The sequence below is a fragment of the Pseudophryne corroboree genome, chromosome 1, assembly GCF_028390025.1.
Source record: "Pseudophryne corroboree isolate aPseCor3 chromosome 1, aPseCor3.hap2, whole genome shotgun sequence".
Lineage (NCBI taxonomy): Eukaryota > Metazoa > Chordata > Amphibia > Anura > Myobatrachidae > Pseudophryne > Pseudophryne corroboree.
The window spans coordinates 812,998,294-813,024,280 of record NC_086444.1 but is presented as its reverse complement, the minus strand read 5'-3'; the positions used below and the strand labels follow the sequence as shown (position 1 = coordinate 813,024,280).

General features: G+C 46.3%; 1 protein-coding gene across 1 annotated transcript in view; it reads left to right on the top strand.

Moving 5' to 3' along the window:
* ARHGEF38 (Rho guanine nucleotide exchange factor 38) overlaps nt 1-25,987 on the top strand; it is a 159,700-nt gene that overhangs the window by 130,246 nt on the left and 3,467 nt on the right. The window contains exons 11-13 of the mRNA XM_063919288.1: nt 12,682-12,822; nt 18,267-18,465; nt 21,018-21,280. Coding sequence (XP_063775358.1) covers nt 12,682-12,822; nt 18,267-18,465; nt 21,018-21,280 — 603 coding nt within the window. The remainder of the gene's footprint in view (nt 1-12,681; nt 12,823-18,266; nt 18,466-21,017; nt 21,281-25,987) is intronic.

Below are 25,987 nucleotides of genomic sequence, written 5' to 3'. Positions count from 1 at the left end.
GTGTGTGTGTGTGTGTGTGTATAATATATATATATATATATATATATATACACACACATATATATATATATATATATATATATAGACACATGATGTGAAAATGGTAGAGAACCAAAACGTCAATTTGTTTTACGTATATGTGTATACTTCCTGATGTTTTCTACATGGTGGTAATAAAGAAACTACTTAACATGCAATACTATGCAAACATTTTAGGCAGAAGTGGAAAAAATGCTGCAAAGTAAGAATGCTTTAAAAAATGGAATAGTTTATTTTCATCAATTAACAAAATGCAAAGTGAATGAAGAGCAGATAAATCTAGATCATCCTTTGTAACCACCCTTTGCCTTCAAAACAGCATCAATTCTTCTAGGTACACTTGCACACAGTTTTTGAAGGATGTTGTTCCAAACATCTTGGAGAACTAACCACAGATCTTCTGTGAATGTAGGCTTGTTCAGATCCTTCTGGCTCTTCATGTAATCTCAGACAGACTCAATGATGACTTGACCTACACAGAGGTCTCAAGATAACATCCAACAAAACAGTATAATGCCACACGACAAAATAGGAAAAATTGAATATTATTACAGACATGAACATCTATTGAAGAACAAGGAGAAGTCAATGTAATAAAAAAAACTGCATATAATCATCTATTTTATAGTTTTTGAAACAGTATAAAACAAGAGGAAATAGAAGGAAACACGTTTAGAAAAGGAGGAAGGCGAGAAAGCCAAAATACGAACAAAAAGGAAGGCAAGGGGGAAAGAAAAGAGAGGTAAGGGGGGTGTCATGACTAAGGTTTTTGTGAACCCGGTGCTAGCGAAGTCTGCGCGGGCGACTGGAGGACTACACGAATACCACCACTGACCTGGTTTGGAAGTGTTGTGGACTCGGGGTCTCTTCCGGTGACTGGGAAGAGGAACCGCGGCAGAGATGGCCGAATCCAGGTTCTCCTCATGCAGGATGAGGTCGGCAGACAGGAAGCACGTGTGGGCGCTGAAGGTCTCCTGAAAGACAGAACTGGAAAGGCGCTGATGAATCAGTGAAGAATAACAGGTACAACTGTGCTAAAGGGCACGGGGTGCTTGGGGACACTGAGATGCTTGGAGACACTAAGGTGCTTGGAGACACTGAGGTGCTTGGAGACACTGAGGTGCTTGGAGACACTGAGGTGCGTGGAGGCAGTGGGGAGCATAGAGGCAGTGGGGTGCGTAGAGACACTGGGGTGCATGGAGGCACTGGGGTGCGTAGAGACACTGGGGTGCGTAGGCACGGAGGTGCTGGAAGCACGGAGATGCTGAGGCACGGAGGTGCTGGAAGCACGGAGATGCTGAGGCACGGAGGTGCTGAAAGCACGGAGGTGCAGAGGCACGGAGGCACGGAGGTGCTGGAAGCACGGAGGTACTGAGGCACGGAGGTGCTGGAAGCACGGAGGTACTGAGGCACGGAGGTGCTGGAAGCACGGAGATGCTGAGGCACGGAGGCACGGAGGTGCTGGAAGCACGGAGATGCTGAGGCACGGAGGTACTGAGGCACGGAGGCACAGAGGTGCCGGAAGCACGGAGATGCTGAGGCACGGAGGTGCTGAGGCACGGAGGCACGGAGGCACAGAGGTGCTGGAAGCACGGAGATGCTGAGGCACGGAGGTGCTGAGGCACGGAGGCACGGAGGTGTTGGAAGCACGGAAGTACTGAGCTCTGGAGATCCGATCTACAACAGTAGTAAACCTGAAACACGACAGCTGTGGTTTTCAGTGGAGAACACGGAATTCAGTACTGTGCCTTTAAGACGAAACATTGCAGCTGTGCCTTTACATTGAGACTCAGGGAAATGGTGAAATCAAATGGCAACACACAAGTAAACCAAACGGTAACAAGGGAACAGAGTTTCCACAGGAACTTAGGTACAAAGGTTACCTTAAGGGAGCTCAGCATAAAGACTCACACAAGGCTGTATGTGACACGAGGAACTGGCCCAGATTCTAACTCAGCCTCCTGATTTATACTTCCTGGTCCTTGATGATTGGTGAGCAGGATTAGGTGATGCAGACAGTCTCAGGCTGGCAGAGGATTGGACAACTCTGGGTCAGGTGAACAGACACTGTCATGTGACTACTCTAGCCAAGGCTGTGATGTAGAATGAGGCCTAGCAGGCCGAGAGAACACTGAAGCCTGGACTTCTGCAAAACACAGGATGCTGGCTTTTAGACCTAAAGTTCAGATTACTGAATTCAGCCTCACACAGGAGATCACCACAGGTGGAGCTAATTAACTATTACCTCTCAGGCAGAGAACTCAGGAAAACTCATAGTGCTGACAAGCTTTTTAACTCCGTGAGTGAAAAGACACAGGATCCAGGACAGATGGCAGGGGTAAGTCACCAAATATAAAACTACAGTCAGGATTGTGACAGTATCCCCCTCTTCAAGGGTGGACTCCGGACACCCATCTTGAATCTTAGAGGAACTTGATAAATAACTTCTAAATAGCTTCTAAAAAGTGGAAACCAGAGGGTCCAGAAACAAAACTTAAGCTGGATTCTTTAGAAGTCTTCCTGATCTTCATCTTCAGAACAGGTAGACCATCCATCATAGACAAGACTGGAATTTCCTTCATCCGAAAGGACTGAGGAATAAACTGTAGAAGGTTCCTCTCCTCGTTTTGTAGTGCGAGAAGATTGTGCTTTCGAAGCGAACACTCCACTGAGGCTTAAATTAAATCTTGTTCTATAACGAGGACTTTTCATACAGAGACCTGTAGAGCTTTTTGGTGATTCTGGAACCTCTTCATGCGTGGAAGCATAACAGGAAGGAACAGCACCTCCCAGGAAAGGAGTAGCATCATAAACTGGATCAAATTCAGAGTCTGAGTCCAAGTCTAACGGAAAATACGAATCTCCTTTAGATACACAGTTTGAAAATGACCTAGAAGTGCACTGTAACTTTAAATTCTTTGGCGGAGAACTTAGTATTGAGCTAGGAGAGACTCCTACATGACCAACCTGAATGGTCGGATTCTTACGGAAGGGGATACTTGGACTATCTTTGGCAGGACTGCACAAACTTACTTTTGTATCAGACTGTTGTAGTTTGAATGAAGACGAACTGAGATTCTTTTTGGAGCATGATCTTTTAACTAAGTCAGATTCCGAGGACTTTGGAGTAAATTCTTCAAAGACTGCATTACTAAAAGTCTGTAAATCATGGAACACAGGATCATTCCTCTCAAAAAGCCTGTTGGCCCACTCCAAAGCTCTTCCTCTGAATGCCAGGAATAAATATCGAGTAACGTTGGAAGGAGTTACTGCACCTGAAGGATCAGACTCCATCAGAGAGAGAAATTGTTCAACCAGAGCGGCATATTGCAATAAATCTCCATCAAAGTAAATAGGAGGTAAACCATCAGACGAAAGGTTAGAGGCTGAAACTGGAGAAAGCTTTGGCTGGACGAGTAGGACTGGATTGGATTTGAGAACACTTGAATTGGCTGGAGCCAACGAAGACTGACCAGGCTGGTCCTGGAGTATCGCTGGACCGGATGGAACCGGGATGGGCTGAGCCCCTTCTTCACGGGGCTGAACTAAGGCAAGAGCCCCCTCTTCACGGGGCTGGACTGAGGCAAGAGCCCCCTCTTCACGGGGCTGGACTGAGGCAAGAGCCCCCTCTTCACGGGGCTGGGCTGAGGCAAGAGCCCCCTCTTCACGGGGCTGGGCTGAGGCAAGAGCCCCCTCTTCACGGGGCTGGGCTGAGGCAAGAGCCCCCTCTTCGCGGGGCTGGGCTGAGACAAGAGCCCCCTCTTCACGGGGCTGGGCTGAGGCAAGAGCCCCCTCTTCACGAGGCTGGGCAGCACTCTGTAGACTCTCTGGCTGGGCAGCACTCTGTAGACTCTCTGGCTGGGCAGCACTCTGTAGACTCTTTGGCTGGGCAGCGCTCTGTAGTCTCTCTGGGGCTGGACCCTCTGAACCCCTCACTGGGGCTGAAGACACGGACTCCCCTCCTTGGGCTGTAGATACGGACGCCCCTCCTTGGGCTGAAGACAAAGACGCCCCTCCTTGGGCTGAAGACAAAGACGCCCCTCCTTGGGCTGAAGACACGGACGCCCCTCCTTGGGCTGAAGACACGGACGCCCCCTTTTGGGCTGGACACTCTGAAGACGCCCCTCCTGGGGCTGGACACTCTGAAGACGCCCCTCCTGGGGCTGGACACTCTGAAGACGCCCCTCCTGGGGCTGGACACTCTGAAGACGCCCCTCCTGGGGCTGAAGACACGGACGCCCCCCCTGGGGCTGGACACTCTGAATACGCCCCTCCTGGGGCTAGACACTTTGAAGACGCCCCTCCTGGGGCTGGACACTCTGAAGACGCCCCTCCTGGGGCTGGACACTCTGAAGACGCCCCTCCTGGGGCTGGACACCCGGACTCCTCTGTGACTCTAAATGGCTTGAATATTCCTCTCTGGACACCCAACTTGGGATAAGGTCTTTTAATCACCGGACCCCAGTCATAAATTTGAGTCTCTTTCAGAGTAGCCATCTTGATACCCCCGTCAGCAGTAGCAGGATCGGCTACTGTGGATGACTTGTAGACATGAGCACTGTGATACTGAGATTTGTCACCATTCCCTGGCTTGCGAAGAATGCAGTCTTTAACAAAATGACCGGAATTTCCACAGTAAAGACAGAGGTGTAGCTCCCTACGCCGCTGACGTTCAGCTTCAGAGAGCTTGGGCCGTGGATAGCTCTGATGAACAACTTTTCCTTGCACAGAGGAAGAGACTCTATTAACTGGTTGGGACAAAACAGGATCAACAACGTTGGTAGTATTCCTGAGGAGATCAGGCATCACAGAGAGAATACTAGGCAAAAGTTCTTGTAACTGTAGTAACATCTGGTAGAAAATCTGCAGTTGGTCAGGAGTCTTAGAGCAGAAGGTCAGAGAATCTCTGGAGAAAGAATTCCGCTGCAGACACCGTGCCAATTGATGCTGAGTCGACTCCAGACCTTCCAAGCGTCCTGCAATATTGCTTAGGAGGTCCTGCGTCAGACAAACACTTTCGGCCGGGTCCATGTGGCCAGTTCCTACTGTCATGACTAAGGTTTTTGTGAACCCGGTGCTAGCGAAGTCTGCGCGGGCGACTGGAGGACTACACGAATACCACCACTGACCTGGTTTGGAAGTGTTGTGGACTCGGGGTCTCTTCCGGTGACTGGGAAGAGGAACCGCGGCAGAGATGGCCGAATCCAGGTTCTCCTCATGCAGGATGAGGTCGGCAGACAGGAAGCACGTGTGGGCGCTGAAGGTCTCCTGAAAGACAGAACTGGAAAGGCGCTGATGAATCAGTGAAGAATAACAGGTACAACTGTGCTAAAGGGCACGGGGTGCTTGGGGACACTGAGATGCTTGGAGACACTGAGGTGCTTGGAGACACTAAGGTGCTTGGAGACACTGAGGTGCTTGGAGACACTGAGGTGCTTGGAGACACTGAGGTGCTTGGAGACACTGAGGTACTTGGAGACACTGAGGTGCGTGGAGGCACTGGGGTGCGTAGAGACACTGGGGTGCGTGGAGGCACTGGGGTGCGTAGAGACACTGGGGTGCGTAGGCACGGAGGTGCTGGAAGCACGGAGATGCTGAGGCACGGAGGTGCTGGAAGCACGGAGATGCTGAGGCACGGAGGTGCTGGAAGCACGGAGATGCTGAGGCACGGAGGTGCTGAGGCACGGAGGTGCTGAAAGCACGGAGGTGCTGAGGCACGGAGGTGCAGAGGCACGGAGGCACGGAGGTGCTGGAAGCACGGAGGTACTGAGGCACGGAGGTGCTGGAAGCACGGAGGTACTGAGGCACAGAGGCACGGAGGTGCTGGAAGCACGGAGATGCTGAGGCACGGAGGTGCTGGAAGCACGGAGATGCTGAGGCACGGAGGTGCTGAGGCACGGAGGCACGGAGGTGCTGGAAGCACGGAGATGCTGAGGCACGGAGGTGCTGAGGCACGGAGGCACGGAGGCACAGAGGTGCTGGAAGCACGGAGATGCTGAGGCACGGAGGTGCTGAGGCACGGAGGCACGGAGGTGTTGGAAGCACGGAAGTACTGAGCTCTGGAGATCCGATCTACAACAGTAGTAAAACTGAAACACGACAGCTGTGGTTTTCAGTGGAGAACACGGAATTCAGTACTGTGCCTTTAAGACGAAACATTGCAGCTGTGCCTTTACATTGAGACTCAGGGAAATGGTGAAATCAAATGGCAACACACAAGTAAACCAAACGGTAACAAGGGAACAGAGTTTCCACAGGAACTTAGGTACAAAGGTTACCTTAAGGGAGCTCAGCATAAAGACTCACACAAGGCTGTATGTGACACAAGGAACTGGCCCAGATTCTAACTCAGCCTCCTGATTTATACTTCCTGGTCCTTGATGATTGGTGAGCAGGATTAGGTGATGCAGACAGTCTCAGGCTGGCAGAGGATTGGACAACTCTGGGTCAGGTGAACAGACACTGTCATGTGACTACTCTAGCCAAGGCTGTGATGTAGAATGAGGCCAAGCAGGCCGAGAGAACACTGAAGCCTGGACTTCTGCAAAACACAGGATGCTGGCTTTTAGACCTAAAGTTCAGATTACTGAATTCAGCCTCACACAGGAGATCACCACAGGTGGAGCTAATTAACTATTACCTCTCAGGCAGAGAACTCAGGAAAACTCATAGTGCTGACAAGCTTTTTAACTCCGTGAGTGAAAAGACACAGGATCCAGGACAGATGGCAGGGGTAAGTCACCAAATATAAAACTACAGTCAGGATTGTGACAGGGGGTAACCAGGCCAGTTGTCTGATCTCCAGAGGGAAATAGAAACCATAAATGGGTTATAAATACATATGGGCAAGGAGATCAAAGACATTCATGTAAACGCAGGGGTGATATTGAAGTAAGAAGTATTACTGACGCGTTTCGCTGCAACCAACTAGCAGCTTTTTCAAAGGTATACCTTTGAAAAAGCTGCTAGTTGGTTGCAGAGAAACGCGTCAGGTATACAGGGACCCACGCCAGGAACGTATCAGTGGAGGACCGGACCATCCCCTAACCTTGTCCAGACTACCAATCCATACTCAGAGGATTTTTAAATAGCAAGCTGCACCAAGGAAGTGTACCCACCGTATTGCATGAGGAGCTCACCAGGGCTGTCTTTTCATATGGACTCAATGGGCTCTTGCCAAAGGGCCCCAAGAGTATAAGGGCCCTAGGCTGTTAGCTGAGGGTCCCCGCTTTCCAGGGGTACCAGATTTTTGAAAATCGGACCTGGGGAACCGGAGATATCCGACTTGAAAGCAGTGGTCCCCATCTGAGCCTGTTAATTGCTCTTCCCAGCTAGATATCTCGGGTTCTGTCTGACTTAGAGTTTTTCTGAGGGTATAATCCAAAATCTGGGACTCTCCTATTTTGGGTGACACTGGCAGCTTGTCTCTACTATGCCCAGAACCAGAGATATCAGCCTTCCAGCAGCTAGTCCCTGCCCCAGCTCCACACGCCTGATATGCAGTTTTAGATTTTCGTTGGTGAATTGCTCTGGCTCCTGAACTCTGATCCCCAGGTCACCAGTACCTCCTGAAAAGTGTCCCTAGTACCTCCTAAAAGGTGTCCCCAGTACCTCCTGAAAGGTGTCTCCAGTACCTCCTGAAAGGTTTGACTCCCTAGTTTTTTTTATCCCATTCAAAGCTAAGAAATCTATTTCCAGGAACTTGAGATATCTGCAGTGAAGCAAGCTGCCCTCCCACCAGAAAATGATGAATATTAAGCACACTCCACTATCCACCCCTATTAAACAACCCCTAACACCCTGGAAGAGTACCAGGGCCTCTTCATTCAGCCCAATGCCCCCTTCTACAGTTTACTGTTCTCCCTCCCACCCCATCTGTGCAGTAAAGGAGTAATTAGCAGAAATAACTGCTCCAGGTCCTACATGCTGAGTGGAAGATAGAACACCCCCTACGGTCCACGGGACATCAAAGCTGCTGCTGATAGCAACCCCTAATGCTGGAGGATGGGTAGGGGCCCCAGTGCATTGCTGTGCCCAGGGGCCCACACTGCTGTTAAGACGGCCCTGGAGCTCACCACTAAAGATCCTGGAGCACACCATCCTCTAACGGTAATTTGTCATCCAATTGGACACTGCTTACCTCCGAGACTTTGTCTATGCTGGACTCCATAATTATAGGGGAATAACTTTGGAACGGACTCCCTAATACTAAACCTCTTCAAATTCCTGGCTACTTGGGTAACCCAAAACCATTTCTTGTATGAATTATACATTTTTAACTCTTTATTATTGATATGCATGCATTTTTATGGTGTATTCATTTTTAAAACTGAAGCACATATTAATTTTTCATAAATAAATAGATATATCACCATTGTTGTCATATTGATCAAATATAGCGCAGCCTCAATTTCGCTTTCAGAGTTAGGTCTGTTCCACAAAATATACTGTGCTAACCTAGATGCAAAATAGTAGGATTTAAAATTTGTAACACCCAAGCCGCCCTCAGAGGCGTGTCTTTGGATAACCAAACGTTTCACCCTTGGCCTCTTCTTAGACCAGATGAATTTCATAATATTATATTGAAGGAGCTTGAAGACACAGGGTGGCACACAAATTGGTAGTGTTTGGAAAAGGTAGAGTAATCTTGGTAATGGATTCTTTTTGATGGCGTTAACAAGACCAATCCAAGAAATATAGTAGCCTCCCCAATCTCCATAGTCCCTCTGAAATTGAGCTAATATTTTCAGATAATTAGCTTGATAAAGTTGCCAATAATTTTTGGTAATAGAGACCCCCAGGTAGGTTAAATGATGACAATTCCAACAAAAATGAAAGGATTACTCAAGAGAATCCTGCACCATTTGTGGAATATAAAAATCAATAACTTCAGTTTTTTGCGTATTAATTTTATAACCCGAAAGTGTGCCATATTCCCCAATCTTTCTAAATAAATGTGTAAGGGAGTTGGCTGGGTCTAAAATTGTGAGTAGTACATCATCTGCGTACAGAGCAATTTTATGTTCGGTGGAACTAATCTTAATACCTTTTAATATTTTAATTAGCTCGGATACACGCCGCAAGTGGTTCAATAGTCAGGGCGAAAATAAGTGGGGATAGGCGACGAGTCCCACTAGATATCGGGAAAGGAGAGGAAGCTACCCTGTTGGCCAAAACAGTTGTTCTGGGTTTGTCATAATGGGCAGAGACACCCCGAAGAAACCGATCATCTAAACCTACAGCTTGGAGGGTATGAAACATAAAAGGCCACTGAATCCAATCGAACGCCTTTTCGGCGTCCAATCCCAGGACCATTGACGGCACTTTCTGTTGATGAATTGCGTGGATCAAATCAATTGTGCGCCGTGTGTTATCAAAAGCCAGACAGCCAGTTATGAAACCAGCTTGGTCAGGGTGGACTAGCAAGAGGAGTAACGGACCCAATCTATTTGCTAACACTTTCGCATACATTTTAATGTCTACATTTAACAACGATATAGGACGATAGTTAGAAATGAGCTCTGAATTCTGTCCCGGCTTTGATATGACAACTATTTTGGCCAAAGAGGTTAAAGGGTCAAAAGAGGCGCAATCAAGAAGATCATTTAAAAAAACCTTTAAGAAAGGCGTAAGAATCGACACAAATTTCTTATAATATTGGGGGGGGAAACCCATCTGGACCAGGGGCAGAAGAAGATTTGAGTCCTTTAATAACGCCGCAATTTCTTCCTCTGAGTTATTCGCATTCAAGACCAACAACCGCTGATCACTAAGTCGGGGAAGCAAATCGCTGTGCTAGTTGTTTTTTGTTTTTTTATAATTGTTATTGACAGGTTAATTCAATAAAAATAAACATTGAATTAAAGAATATTAATAATTTTGACAATAACACAAAAGCAAAGGTATGCAGAATAAAGGAGGGTACATACATTTGAAGAATCCCTAGTACAACAATATTGGGCAATACAAAAAGATTGAACAATACTAGTTTTGTTCTTACATACTGTATAAAACATAGTAACAAAGATAATGTAAAAAAAAACATGGAATGTATCACATACATACATTAAAATGGTACACCAGAGACAAGCACCTCTAGGTTATACCATGAAACATTTTCTCAGTGCTTCCTTGAAAACTGTAGAGAAACAGCGGTATCCAATTAGCCGCGGTAATTTACAGTGGCTAAATAGTTCGTCAGGGACTCTCCTATTAGCCACGATAGTTGGCGCTTATCTCCCAATGCCAGCAATTATCAGGGATTGGTTTCGTCTGCCTCAGGTAGGTGAAGCAAAATCCCTTATAAGTGACTATGTATTTTTGCGAGAATGAATTGGATAGGGGAGATAAAAATTCAGTGATAAAATAAAAATGATTGCGAAAACCCCCTATTTTTTGCGGCCACAGCATTATTGTAGATAATTGGATATCACCTTTTTGTGAACACAAGGAAGCCATATATTAAAGAATTTTGCCACAAGTTTTTATTTTTGCAAGGACACATTAGTCCTGTCCAGTAGAAACATGTAAGAAATTCTGGGATATAATAAGGTTACAAAGATAGGATCCTGAGAGATCCATTGAGAGATCCATTGAGACAAAATAGTCTTCTTGGTGGCCGCTACTAATTTAATGATCAGCATTTGGTTACCTTTGGTTAATTTACATGAATTTGTCTTGGGGTAATACCCCAGAAGGCCCATGTTTTATCAACAATAGATTCCATTTTCAATGTATTATTTATATAATTCTGGTGTTCCTTCCAAAATACTTGCATTTGTGGGCAGGTCTACAAACAATGTACAATATCTGCTTCTGGTGATCCATATTTATAGCTGTTAGAAGTAGGTGCATCACCTATAACAAATTTTAATTTAGATGTGAAATAAGATCTATGCATTATTTTTTGCTGCATATCAGCATATGAGATACTGTAGAAATGAATTGTTTATTTAATTTAAGATTTGCAGCTAGAATTGTTTTCATTGAGAGATCTGGAAAGTCAGTTTGCCCCTTCAGTAGCCCTACAGTACCCATATCTATATAAAGAAGTGGGGAGAAAATATGCATATATATGTGAAGTGGAGACCCACAACGTATTGCATTATCTAAGCCACACTCCTTATCTGCATCTCTTATGGTTTGCAGAACTGTTTGGATATAACTACTAGCCTGTAGAAACGGGAACAAAGGGATTACAATCAACGGGAACTTTTCTTGAAGTTGAGTATCTGTAAGGAGAGTTAAAGTTTCTCCTTGTAAAAAGTGCTAGACATAGCGGAGACCTCCATTAGGATTGGAGATGATTTCTAAAGGGTAAAATCAGGATTGCCCCACAGTGGTAAAAAGATGGAGGTATATTTTGACACTTTTAACTTAGCGTGAATAGTTGTCTATGCCACATACAGTAAGTGGAGAATAACAACATATTATCTTTAACTACCTCAAGAAGGGATTGTGGAGAAATATGTAAAGAGAGATTAGATTCCAAATTGGTACAAAATCCTTTTCCGTATGTCTCGTAGCAGTGGTGGAACTTGTGAGTGGTGGGTCCAGGTGCAAAAACATTATTTGGGCCCCCCCACCTCCACCTCAACCCACGTTTACAGGGAGAGGGTGACAGGGAGAGGCAGTGGGTTACAGTTACAAGCACAATATCTTGTGTGGTTCGGAGAATAGGGGGCATGTACCTTGGTGGGGGCAGGAACACAGTTCCTCTGCTCTATTTGTGAAAGGAACCCCCGCACCTTGTGCTTTCCTCAGTTTAGCACTCGGTCAGGTGGTTGTGAACTGCCTTTAATTCACAGACAACAGTGAATCAGAAAAGATGTACAGCTGTCTGTTAAATAGAGGCAGCAAGTGGCTGTGATCATCAGCGCTGATAGGCGGCAGGACTCCTCTATCAGTCCATCACTCACAAGGTCAACCCTGACTCCATAAGGTAAGGGGCAGGTCACTCAGACAGTGGGACCCACCCTGCTCTCTGCACTCAGACATTCATCCAACATTGCTCAAAATAATCTGCAGGGGGGCCTGGGCAGCGGTGAGCCCCATAATCCTCAGGGGCCCTGGTGCAATGCACCTGCTGCACCAATGGATGTTCCGAACCTGTCTCATAGTATAAGTGTCAGATCCTCCAATCCAATGTAGGGCTATCAGCCCCCCTCCCCCGGGGACCAGGGACGGATTTCATGTGGCAAAGGTTGCTTAGTGGTAAATCCATCCCTGAATGTGTCATAATTCACATATGGCTAGCAATTATTCTCATACACCATCATATTATTCAAAATGTTTTATTCCATATATAAGGGGTCTTGAATAATAATTATTTTAGATGAATAACATAATTCCCTAGATAATAACGGAGATAGTCATTACCACAGAGCCTTGCAGAAAGTAGCTTGTCCCTGTTGCTGGACCCAGTGACAGGGTCTGGAAACCCTTCTGGAGAACCTGATTAACTAAAATTGAAGAAATAACAGAAAACCTGCCAAATTTCAAGCTCTTGCTTGTATATAAAATAAGCCTGTGCTTTCTTAAAAGCTACATGTGTGTAAATAGTGTATGTTTTGAGTGATGTCATTCAGGAAATCCATGTTTGGCATTCTAATGAAATGTTATTGGTTGCTTGCTTGCTTACAGCTGATCTCTGCAAATGTAAATGAGGTTCAGCAACGAATCATGGATGAGCTGCAGAATCTAAACTTTATGAAGGAAAACAACAATGGTACATTTATTGAAAGAAAACTGAGCTTCGAAAGGAAGAAGACACTGTCTCCCCTGGTAAGATATACTCCTCTATTTGCTGACTGATAGTTAGAGATTGTGGTTGAAAATAATTTGCTTACTTGGTCTCCTACATCCATTATTTCCATTGATAATTGTATTCGCTTATCATAATGTATCTGTGCTACTACAGTCGCTACATTTCTTCATAAACAGCTACAGCAACAGTGACATCTGCAGGTTATAAGACAGTACTACCCATACCACTAAAATAGAAACACCATGCCAAACCAATATTTAGATCAAAACTTTTTTTTTTTTATAAATTGAAATGTGTTTTTCAGTGTTATCCAATTTTAGACATGAAAATTTAGTTACTGTTGAACTTTTCATACAGAATTATATAGTATTATTCCATCTGGCATCACATGTCACATAAGTGTGTCCCAGAAACTTCCCAGTGCATTTAACAGGTGCTTTGAACCCAGAAATATGAGTTAGTGTTCTCCACAACCACACTCTGGTGAAAAGCACAATGAATAGAGCATGTAGTGAGCAACTATATTGCATACTTACCGACTTTATGGCTGCTCTTTCCGGGAGAGAGCAGCCAGGTCGGCTCAGCAGGGGGCGGGGCAGTGATGTGACGAGCAGAGGGGGACGGGCCAGAGGTGGAAAGGGGGCAGGACGGAGGTGGGGTGGGGCTTGGCTGATGGATCACGTCATTTAAGCCATGCCCACGATGTGTAATGCCGCTATTACCGGCATTATACTGCAGGGGGCGTGGCTATGATGACGCAATTCAACAAGAATCGCGTCATCGACTGCCCGGACCACCCACTTTACTCACTAAGTGGGTGGCTGGGCAGGGGGGACCTCAGAAATCGGGAGACTTGCCTGCTCTTCTGGGGGGCCGGGAGGGTCACCCGATTTTCCCGACCATTCCAAGGGGTGGTCTTCAGTATGCCGGCTGTCAGGATCCCGGCGCACAGTATACCGGCGCTGGGATCCTGACAGCTGGCATACCGACACTTATTCTCCCTCGTGGGGGTCCACAACCCCCCTGGAGGGAGAATAAAATAGGGTACCACCGTGCCCGCAGCATGGCGAGCGCAGCGAGCCCGCAAGGGGCTCATTTGCTCTCGCCACACTGTAGGTATGCCGGCGTCGGACTCCCGGCGCCGGTATGCTGGTCACCGGGAGCCCGACCGCCTTCATACCATACTACACCCATTCCAAGAGAGTAGGCAAGTATGATATATTGTAAATTGTTGATGCAGATACTATACACTGAGGCTAGATTTAGTATTTCTCTTTGATGACTGTGTCTTCCAAACAGCTGGATTTGCTATCCAGGATGGTGTAAATAAAATCACCACTGATATACTGTATGGTGATGTGGGCCAGCTTTCAATATCCTAAATCGCATGTAATTTAGGATACACCACATGTGGTTTATGGGGAACTCACCATTACTAATGTTATAAAATCTCCCTGATTTTCAATAATGGCCCATGCTGCTAAGCAATTAATCCATTCCTCTAGGGAGGGACTGAACAGTAAACGTCTCTGATGAACGAGAGAGAGACCACTCCTGATTGGATGACCATGTGTTTAGTAAGCAGGCTTACCAGATAATCCTCCCGCTGGTAGCTCTTTGGCAGCAGTCTGATTAGCTTCTATTCATTTTTTTTTAAATGACAATGGATATTGGTAGATCTAAAAAAGAACATGATTTTAAATAATTATAATTCCTACTACAATTACAGGACATATTAGGGGGCCAAGAATGGTATAAAAAAATGTGCACAAAATTTTCATATTTGAATTCAACAACGGAGGCATTACTATTTGCATTTATATATATTGAGGGCACTTAATTATTAATAATTATATGGAGGACACTGTAAATTAATAACTATTGCTAATGGCAGGGGTGTCAAACACAAGGCCCGCGGGCCAAATCCGGCCCGCCAGACCTCGTCTGATGGCCCGCGGACTCACATTTCAAACATGGGTGGGTCCGTGGGACGCGCTTCGCTGCAGCCAATCCCTAGCCTGCCAGATTGATTGATGGCTCTGTGGCCCGGCTGCAAACTTTAAAAATAGGAGGTGGAGCCTTGCCAGTGCGGACTTGATGGCGCAGCTCTCCTCGATTTGGTGAGTTGTGCTTCGGACAGTGGATAACCTGCGGCTGTAGGAGGGTGTTGGGGTCTGAGAGCTGCCAGTGTTCCGCAGCCGGGGATCGGGGCTGGGTACTCCGTGATCCCGCGGCCAGCTCCGGGTGGTGATGCTGCTTTAGCTCTGAGCTGTTACAATCAGCGGTGACAGGGGGGCTGACTGTTCCCGCGGTGGGGGCTGGTTCAGGTCCCCGAGCTTCCGGCATTACAATGAGTCTCACTGACTCATTTAATGCCGCCACCAACGCTGCGCCTGTCTGCCCACCACCAGTGCCCCGGAGCCCTGTGCATTAAGACAGTCACTGCACAGTCAGTGACTCGGGTCCCGACTCCCGGCCGGAGGGGGAGAAGGAGATGCTCTGCTTTCAGCTCCTCCACCATAGACTCAAATGCTGCATGTGCCCGACTTGTTTAACTATTCCAAGTCCCTCTCTCTATTGCTGTTCACACGGACACCTGGCTGTTACACCCCGGTCCTGATTGTCACCAGCGCCAAAAGTTCATGGGAGGGATGCATAGAGTCACTGGCAGCCATCTCCATGCACAGTGACAGCCCCTGATTGTAAGCACTACTGATGCCAGGCAGGAAAATGCAATACTATTGTTGTACAAGTGGAAAGTGCTGCTCCTCCTCTCTCTCGCTCCTCTGCCCCCCCTCTCTCTTCATGTATCCCCCTCTATGCATCTCCTTCCTCTCTGTCTCCCCCCACTCTCCGTCTCTCCTCCTTTCTCGCTCTCTGTCTGTCTCCCCCCTTTCTCTCTCCGTCTCTCCCCCCTCTCTATCCCTATCTCCTCACTATCCATTTCCCCTCTCTGTCTCCCCCTCTCTCTGCTCCTCTCTCCGTCTCTCCCCCCTCGCGCTCTCTCTCTGCGTCTCCCCCTTTCAGAGCTAGTTATTACTTACATTATTACAAAAAACAGTAATAATTGAATGCAGTGACATTAATTTATGATAATAAAGAGTGGACACATAGACCTACAGATACAACCGGCCCTTTGATGGGGACCAAACTGCTGATGCGGCCCCCGATGAATTTGAGTTTGACACCCCTGGCTAATGGTATGTGGGCACTATTATTAGTGATGATAGAGGAATCATGTTGATTACATGTTGACAGATGCTAAATAGGGAGGTTTTTTGGCTATGTGTAACCTTAAAAATGGTGACAGAGCACTATACAACCGAACTAGTAACTCGACTAAAGAAATCAGGCTAGCACAAAAACGGTTCTCGGACAAGCTGACAAACGATCTCTCCACCAATTACCCCATATTTGTATGGAAAGCAATGCAATCCATAACCAACTACACGAAAACATTGAAGTCCACCACCATTCACCAAGACCTAGCAGACGAGCTGAACCACTTTTATTGCAGGTTCGCAAAAGAAGTCCCCTGCGACCCAATCACCTCTACGATGCCCCGAACACCGACGGCCAACTCCAGGCACTGCAAGTCACCGAAGAAAAGGTGGAAGCACTGTTCATAAGGACCATACCCAGGAAAGCTCCGGGACCTGACGGAGTGTCACCATCTGCCCTGAGAGCATGTGCGGGTCAGCTCGCCCCCATATTCACCAAGATCTTCAACAAATCGCTGGAGCTACAGAAAGTCCCTTCCTGCCTCAAAAGGTCCACGATCATGCCGGTCCTCAAGAATCCCTCTATCACGAACCTGAATGACTACAGGCCGATAGCACTAATGTCCGTGTACCCCCTACAGTTCGCCTATTGATCAAATCTATTGTGTGTTGAGGATGCAATCAACCTGGGCCTGCTATACATTCTACAGCACCTAGACATTCCCAGTACCTACGCAAGGGTCACAGCATCCTCCACCCCAAATTACTTCGCCTAGGGGCAGAAGATAACTGTTCCTGGATAGTAGACTTCCTGACAGAAGTCTAGTACAGGGGCCCATCAGGGCTCTGTCCTCTCACCCCTGCTCTTCTCCCTGTACACAAATGACTGCACCTCAGAGGCGCAATCAGTAAAGATCATCAAATTCACCGACGACACCACCATCATAGGCCTCATCAAGGACAGGGATGAATCGGCCTATAGACAGGAAGTAGACCGGATGGTCCAGTGGTGCAGCCACAACAACCTTGAGCTCAACTCCCTCAAAACTGTTCAGATGATAGTGGACTTCCCCTCCACTAACGATTGCTGACAGTGTGGTATCGCTAGTGGACTCCTTCAAGTTCCTGGGGACCACAATCTCCTGGGACTAAATGGGGGGCCAACGCTGACGCCACTGTTGGGAAAGCGCAGCAGAGGTTGTACTTCCTCTACGGAAGTTCAACATCCCACAGAAGCTTCTGCTCCTCTTCTACTCCGTGATTGTGGAGTCGGTACTGTGCTCTTGGATACTGGTATGGTATGGCCAGCACGAGGGACAGATGCAGGCTCCATAAGGTGGTCAGAACCGCAGAGAAGATCATCGGGGCCAACCTTCCCTCAGTCCAGGACCTATATTTGTCCAGAGCTAAAAAGCAGGGAACGAAGACCGTAAAGGACCAGCTACACCCCAGCCACAGCACGTTTAACTTGCTTCCTTCAGGCAGGCATTACAGGGCCGTCCCCGCCGAGTCCCCCAGAAACCTCATAAGTTTCTTTCCCCAAGCGGTCTGCCTGATGAACTCCTGAACACTGACTGACTAGACGTGCAAGTGCGTGACTTTACTTGCACCCCCCCCCCCCCACCTGCTTATCTGATACCTACCTGGCTGCTATATAACAGACCGAAATCAAATTCCTAGTATATGCAAGTATACCTGGCCAATAAAGCTGATTCTGATTCTGGTTTGGATTTTACAGAGATTGCATGATGACACGTGGATGCCACTTGCACAGTGCTCTTTATGACTTCCATATGCTTGGACTGTGCATTCTTGTATTTATCACAGGAACCCTCTTAATTCCTAGCGGTCACTGGTTCATCATGATCCTTATTTTTTTTTTCCTTCAGTGCTTCAAAACCAGATCAGAGCTCACATTCTACAGCATATACAATTTGTAGATGTTTGGTTTTAAGTAGCTGCCCTGGAAACCCTAGGTTTAGTGAAAATAAAAAGTGTTTTATCTTTGGAAAGACACTACAATGAATATTAAATATCTAAGATCTATCTACCATACATGATAAAATACTGTGTTTCGGTTGTGATATGTCTAGATACCAAGCAACTGCCCTGGAAGAGTTAATCATTCTACAGGATCTGCATGAATATTCTTTTTAAGTTGACAATTAAATATTCTGTTTTACATTAGCTATTTTGCTAAATGCATCAGTCAATATCTTCCCTATTTGTGTTCCATTAAGCCCGAACTACCTCGTCAGACTGAGATTCACAGATGCAAGCTACTGTCTACCTATGGTGTTGATAAACTTTACCAGGCAAAGCGCAAGTGCAATGCTTCCCAGGAGCTAGATATAGATCTGTATGAGGGGGAGATGGTGGCTATTGTGGAGTACAACGACCCTTTGGGAAGTACTAGCAGGTGGTTTGTGGACACAGGAAGTAAGTAACAAAACGCTCAATCAAATATTGACTTTCTTTTGTGTGAATATCAGCCTGTTCAATGCTCTAGGCACAGTGGTTCTCTTCTTACTAAGCAACTAGAAATGTTGGTCCTCCTGTTATTGCTCAACAATAAATATCCTCTGCATATTTATTTGACATTACCAGAGCAGATTTCTTGGTTTCAGTCTAGTATAAAATGACACATTGTTTATTACAAATAAAGTAACCATTTCCTGGGTAAAATATGACACATGTAAAATGTTCACTTTAAACTGTGCAATATGGAAACAAAAGAGTTAAAAACAGGGCAGATTTATAAGCCTGGTGAAGTGATAAAGTGAAAGGTGATAAAGTTCCAGTCAATCAGCTCCTAACTACTATGCAACATGCTGGGTTTGAAAAATGACATTTAGGGGCTGACTGGCTGGAACTCTATCTCCGACCACTTTATCACTTCACCAGGCTTAATAAATCTGCCCCTGAGATCTCCACCCTAAAGTGCTACATTTTAAAAACATGCTGTTCGGAGCAAATCTACATAATAGAGAAGGGATGGCCATCGGTGGGTTATCTATCAATGGTCACCATCGATGGTACCATTGATGGATTATCTCAACGGTGTAAAACCATCTGTTAGGGAACCATCAATGATTTTACCCACTGATGGTCACCCCTGCATTAATATTAAATGAGCTGCGGGCCAATCAGAGCCCGGGGGAGGGGCTTTGCGGGTGTCAGAGACTGAGCTAAGCTCCGTGTCCTGACACTTAGAGGGGGGAAAAAATGGGTAGCTCTGAACTATTGATGGCTGGAAACCATCTGGTTCTCCCCCATTGATGGTAAAAATGTTCACTATTGGTCAAGGACCATCGATGATTTTAAATTTCAAATCACTGATGGTCAATGGACATCCCTACAACAGAGTTTTTCTAATACATTTTAACACTATACAGGTTAGTTCAGTTTTGTTTTCACATTACTTTGTCCACCAACATATTTCCTATAGACAGGAGCTCACTTGTATCCTGAAGCTCTCTGCACTGCTTAGCTACTTTGGTTATTTTTGCTACCTGATCTTTTAAAAAACACCTTCTTTTTTTTCTTCTGTGCAGCAGAGTAAGGGATAAGTAGTGCAGAACCATGATGGGGAGGCAAAGATATACTACATACCACTCAACATATAGATATGTAAAATTGGGCCAAATTAGGCCCCTACACTAATTAACTCAAATTTTACCACGTTCCACCCAAACACCACCCCGGTGCGCAGAGAAACTCCCATTACCTGCCAAAACTGTCCACTAAGTGGGACTGTGTCAGCATGTAAATATAACTTCACTATATTAGCATATTGACTGTATCTACAGTATGTATTGGGTACAAATCACTATAGATGGAACATTTCTGTGTAAATGTCACCAGTGCTGACCCCCTATTCTGGAATGAGCTGTCTCGCTCAGATCTCCCCCACCTTGCACACAGTAGCTTCAATCTGGCACTGAAAACCCACTTTTTCATCAAAGCATACCCATCCACTACATAAACATGTTTCCCCACTACTCACCCCACCCACCTGCCTAGGCCATCGCTACCTGCCCTTAGGTCCCCAATCACTGTCATCTGTCTGTCTCCCCATTCCCCTTAGATTGCAAGCTCCTAAGAGCAGGGTCCTCCCGTTTTCACTTCGTTCCTCTCCTTCCACAGTTTAGCTGATCTCTGCATGTGCAGAAATAAGCTGCAGCAGAAGGAACTAATCCTCATATAAGCCTATGGGGGGGTGTGGGATGGGGTGGGAGAGGAGTATATACAGATAAATATATAAAATATGCTGGGGGAAGGGGGAGGGTTTAAAATAATAATAAATCCCTGGCCTGGGTATGGGGGGTTGGGGGAAGAGAAAGGGGATTCTAATGGTTTTGTGGGGAATAAATAATCAGTTAAGTGGTTAAGTGCTGGAAACATGTAATACATGCAGTAAGTATTGGTGAGAGCATCCTATGTGTTTCTCCAATGTTCTGATTGATGAATCCCTCTTATTGCACATTATGGGGTAGATCCTGTTAGCAGCGAAATCTCATGTGTGTATCATCGCGGCAGCGGCTGCACTTAACGATGGCCCGAATTCGCACAAAAGTGCTCGCTGCCCCATAGGGCTTTTGTGCGAGTTCTGTCAGAAACCAGCCCACAACGGGTGCGAGATTGGGGTGCCGTTGCTGGCCTTTAAATGCTGCAGCAACGGCACATCGCACCCTTCGCGGGTAATAGGATTGACCCCCTATGCTTTTCTTCACTGGGTGTCCCTTTGCGATTTCTGAAGCCATATTTAAAAGGTCTGGAGAGAGAATACACTGCATTATTATGTACTGTATATTTCACAAAGTAGCAATAGATTTTGCAGCAGTATAGTGTTAAGTATTTTAATGTATAGTTAATTTATTTCAAAGTTCTAGCATACAATCAAATCATAATTCTTTAGATGTCCAATGAAGTTGGTATTTGGACCTGTGATGGACTGTGCACCTATTTATCTTACTTCCCTTTTGTTACAGTACTGCAAGGCTACGTCTATTCATCCTTTCTGAAACCATACAACCCGGGAAGACAGCAAAAAGACTCATCGGACAGCGCTTTCTGTGATGAAGATTTTGATGACCTCAGTCTCTTTGTTTCAACTCGGCCTCCACGTGACAGACACAGTCGTGTATCACAGGGCAGTGCAGGGGACAGCAGTCCATCCATAAATGGAGATGATGAGAAACATGACACCAATGAATCTGATGCAGACAATTGGCAAAATAGCGAAGAATATCATGTAATTATCTTATGCCTTCATTTCAGTCTACTTTGAGAAAAACAAATACTGTATGTATAATTATGTATGTATAAGTATGCATAGAATTATTCACAGCATGGAAAATCATATAGCATACAGTCTATACCAGGGGTAGCCAACCCTGGTCCTCGAGAGCTACCAACAGTTATTGTTTTCTAGATCTCCTCACAGAATCACTAGTGAAGTCATTTGCTCCACCTGTGCATCTTTTTAAATCTGTCAGTGAGTATTGACTGCACCTGTGCACCTGCTAGGTGAGCTGGAAAACATGAACTGTTGGTAGCTCTCGAGGACCAGGGTTGGCTACCACTGGTCTATACTAAGGTAATGGGGTAAAAGTTAGGTTCTGTCATTGTCACTCTGCATGCAGGGGGAAGCTGAGATACAGAAATATAACAGTCTTCATAACATAAGCTGACTATCTAGGTCACAGGTTCTCAAACTCAGTCCTCACGACCCCACACAGTGCATGTTTTGCAGGTCTCCTCACAGAATCACAAGTGAAATAATTAGCTCCACCTGCGGACCTTTTAAAATGTGTCAGTGAGTAATTAATACACCTGTGCACCTGCTGGATTACCTGCAAAACATGCACTGTGTGGGGTCCTGAGGACCGAGTTTGAGAACCTGTGATCTAGGTCATTAAAATGACCCAATATTCAAGCTGGGTGCACACTAGAAATTTAAATGAATTTGCAGATAACGGCCATTCGTTACAACAAATTCTTAAGAGCATCCAGTGTGTACCCACTACATCGCTAGAGACCTGCGGGAGAGCACATCCCCCTTTGTCTGTACATGTAGCTCAATCTGGGGATGTCGCTAGCAATGCCTTGCTGCCAAATGCAGCCTGGCCCTGCCCCCCCCCTTCCTCTGACTCTCCGCTGCTGCTGGCATTGACAAGTGTGTATGCACTTACCAATGCCATCACCCCTGCTGGGTCCTTGGCTCCCGATCTCGCTGAGTACACATTATCGTCTAATGTGTACCCAGCATTGGGGCCCAGCTTTATACCTATGGTCATCATGTGATTGTCTATTATCTGGTGGAAAAAAATAAATATAATCGAAAATCAATGTATAAATATGAAGTAGAGCAACATACAGTACTTGAGATTTGGATATGGGCCTCAGGCTCTGTGCTGAATAACACTAATGGGGTTTATTGGTTAAAAGCAAGGACATGATAGAGCCCCTTTAATACAGAAAACAAAATACAATTTATGATTTGATGTCTATAATTTCTAAACATTATAAATACATATTCTTGACCTCATTAATATTTTGTTCCATTAATAACTGCATTAGTGAAAAAGCATTAGCATCACATTCACAATCACTTTCCATTTCATTAAGACCAATAGCACTACACAGTCAGAATAATATACTTGAGGTATTGCAGCAAGAGACAATGGGGGTAATTCTGAGTTGATCGCAGCAGCAAATTCGTTAGCAATTGGGCAAAACCATGTGCACTGCAGGGGGAGCAGATATAACATTGCAGAGTGAGTTAGATCTGGGTGGGTTATTTTGTTTCTGTGCAGGGTAAATACTGGCTGCTTCATTTTTACACTGCAATTTAAATTTCAGTTTGAACACACAACACCCAAATCTAACTCTCTCTGCACATGTTATATCTGCCCCACCTGCAGTGCACATGGTTTTGCCCAACTGCTAACAAACTTGCTGCTGCGATCAACTCTGATTTAGCCCCAATGTGTGAGGAAACAGTATGCATAAACTCCTGTAAATGGGTGTGGATTAAAAGATTGACAGTATACAGAGAAGATAGTCAGTAGTGGACACCAGATGGTAGACAGTTAATAGGTCACAGGGCCAAAAGGTCGACAGGATCAAAAGACTGGCAGTATACCATCAGCGAGGCAGCGAGACTTCTTGCGGGTTCGCTGTGCTCCCCATACTTGGGGCCCGGTGGCGAGCTTTTCAGGCCACAGAATCTATTCTCACTCGGTTGGTGGCATGGACCTACCAACCGAGTGGGAAGTAGGGGCAGGTGTCGGTTTGCAGGCTGTCAGCAAAATGCCAGCTGTCGGGATTCTGGCGTCAGCCTCATTAACACCGGGATCCCGACCACCAGCATATTGAGTGCATCCCGGCAGTTAAATGGTCAACATGGGCTTAGGTTGACAGGATAAAATGGTTGACAGGATCAAAAGGTTGATGTGCATATGGTCGACACAGAAAAGGTTGACACTTTTTTATTTTATCCCTAACCCTAAATTTAACCCTTTCCCTAGTGCGGGGTTGGGGAACCTTTGGCCCTCCAGCTGTTGTTGAACTACAGATACCAGCATGCCTTGCTAGTTTTACTATTTGGCCATGCTAAAATTGTTGCAGGGCATGCTGGGATGTGTAGTTCAACAACAGCTGGAGGGCCAAAGGTTCCCCATCCCTGCCCTAGTGCCTAACCAAGAACCCCTTCCTCCCCGGTACCTAACTCCAACCATCCCCTATGGCAGCCTAATTCCAAACCTCCCCCAAGTGCCTAACACTAACCCCAAAAAAACCCGGATAACCCATGTGTTGACTTTTTCTGTGTGAACCATTTGTATGTTGACATTATCGACTTACAGTATTTAAATGACAATTTTACTGTCGACTTTTGGACCCTGTTGACCTATTAGGGGTTATTCAATTGTTTGAAAAGTCAGTTGGGTGTCTTTTTTTTCCTATTTAATAGACAGGAAAAAAACAGACACCCAACCGACTTTTCAAACAATTGAATTCCATCCAATGACTGTGGACCATCTGGTGTTGACCTATTGACTATCTATTTACTGTCTATCTTCCATCAGGATACCCCTGTACATAATTCTGAGTCACACACACAGTGCTATGTGAGTATCTATCTGCCACTGTTTTCCCAGCCACAATTATCACATCATTAGCATGCTCGGTGCAAAAGATCTGTCCCTTCTCTGTGTGCATGCCCCAGACGAGCACAGAAGTCTGGCTACACGCCCACAACACTCCCATGTCACTACAGGTTGAGTATCCCAGGGCCGTTTCTAGCCAATTTGGCTCCCAGTGCGAGATTTAAAAATGCGCCCCCCCCCCCATTCACATAAAAAAAAATGCGCCCCCCCCATAGATATAAAGAGGAAAAGCATGCGCGCACCTTCGGCGCGCGCTCCCGACAAGGGTGTGTGGCCTCGTTAAAATGGGTGTGGCTTTGTTAAGATGGGCGTGGCCTCATCTGATCTCATCATCACAGCCACCACAGAATAAAAAAAAGTCCACATTTTACACATTACAGCAGGCACGTGTCCCCATTTTACACAGTACGCAGACAAGTGTCCCCATTTTACACAGCACAGTAGGCACGTGTCCCCATTTTACACAGTACGCAGGCAAGTGTCCCCATTTTACACATTACGCAGGCAAGACTCCCCATTTTACACAGTACGGCAGGCACGTTCCCCCATTTCACACATTACGGCAGGCAAGTGTCCCCATTTTACACATTACGCAGGCAAGTGTCCCCATTTTACACAGTACGGCAGGCTCGTTCCCCCATTTTACACATTGCGGCAGGCCCGTGTCCCCATTTTACACATTGCGGCAGGCCCGTGTCCCCATTTTACACATTGCGGCAGGCCCGTGTCCCCATTTCACACATTGCGGCAGGCCCGTGTCCCCATTTTACACATTGCGGCAGGCAGGTGTTCCCATTTCACACATTGCGGCAGGCACGTGTCCCCATTTTACACATTTCGGCAGGCACGTGTCCCCATTTTACACAGTACGCAGGCACGTGCCCCCATTTTACACATTGCGGCAGGCCCGTGTCCCCATTTTACACATTGCGGCAGGCCCGTGTCCCCATTTTACACATTGCGGCAGGCAGGTGTCCCATTTCACACATTGCGGCAGGCACGTGTCCCCATTTTACACATTGCGGCAGGCAGGTGTCCCCATTTCACACATTGCGGCAGGCACGTGTCCCCATTTTACACATTGCGGCAGGCACGTGTCCTCATTTTACACAGTACGGCAGGCACGTGCCCCCATTTTACACATTGCGGAAGGAAAGTGTCCCCATTCTATGCAGTACGGCAGGCAAGTGTCAAGTGGGGGGAAGAAGGGAGAGGGAGGGGGGAGAGAGATGATGAACTTACATGTCAAGAAGATCTTCCCGCTGCCCGCGTCGGCCGCCGGCGCCTCCTCTTAACAGCTTGGCTGAGTTGGCTTCCCCTCCTCCCTTTTCCCGAGTACTCCTGCTCGGGGGGCGGAGTTTCACTGATTGACGCGGTTGCGTCGTGACGTCACGACGCAACAGCATCATACTGCGAAACTCCGCCCCCCGAGCAGGAGTACTCGGGAAAAGGGATGGGGGGGGGGTAATCTGGGACCCGTAAAGTGCAGCGGCGGGCGCCCCGCACGGTTGCACGGCTCGCCCGCCGCCAGAAACGGCACTGGAGTATCCCATATCCAAATATTCTGAAATACGGACTTTTTTGAGTGAGTGAGAGTGAGATACTGTAGTGAAACCTTTGTTTTCTGTGGCTCAATGTACACAAACTTTGTTTAATACACAAAGTTATTAAAAATATTAGCTAAAATGACCTTCAGGCTGTGTGTATAAGGTGTACATGAAACATAAATGCATTCTGTGCATAGACTTAGATATCTCATTATAGTATGCAATTATTCCAAAATACGGAAA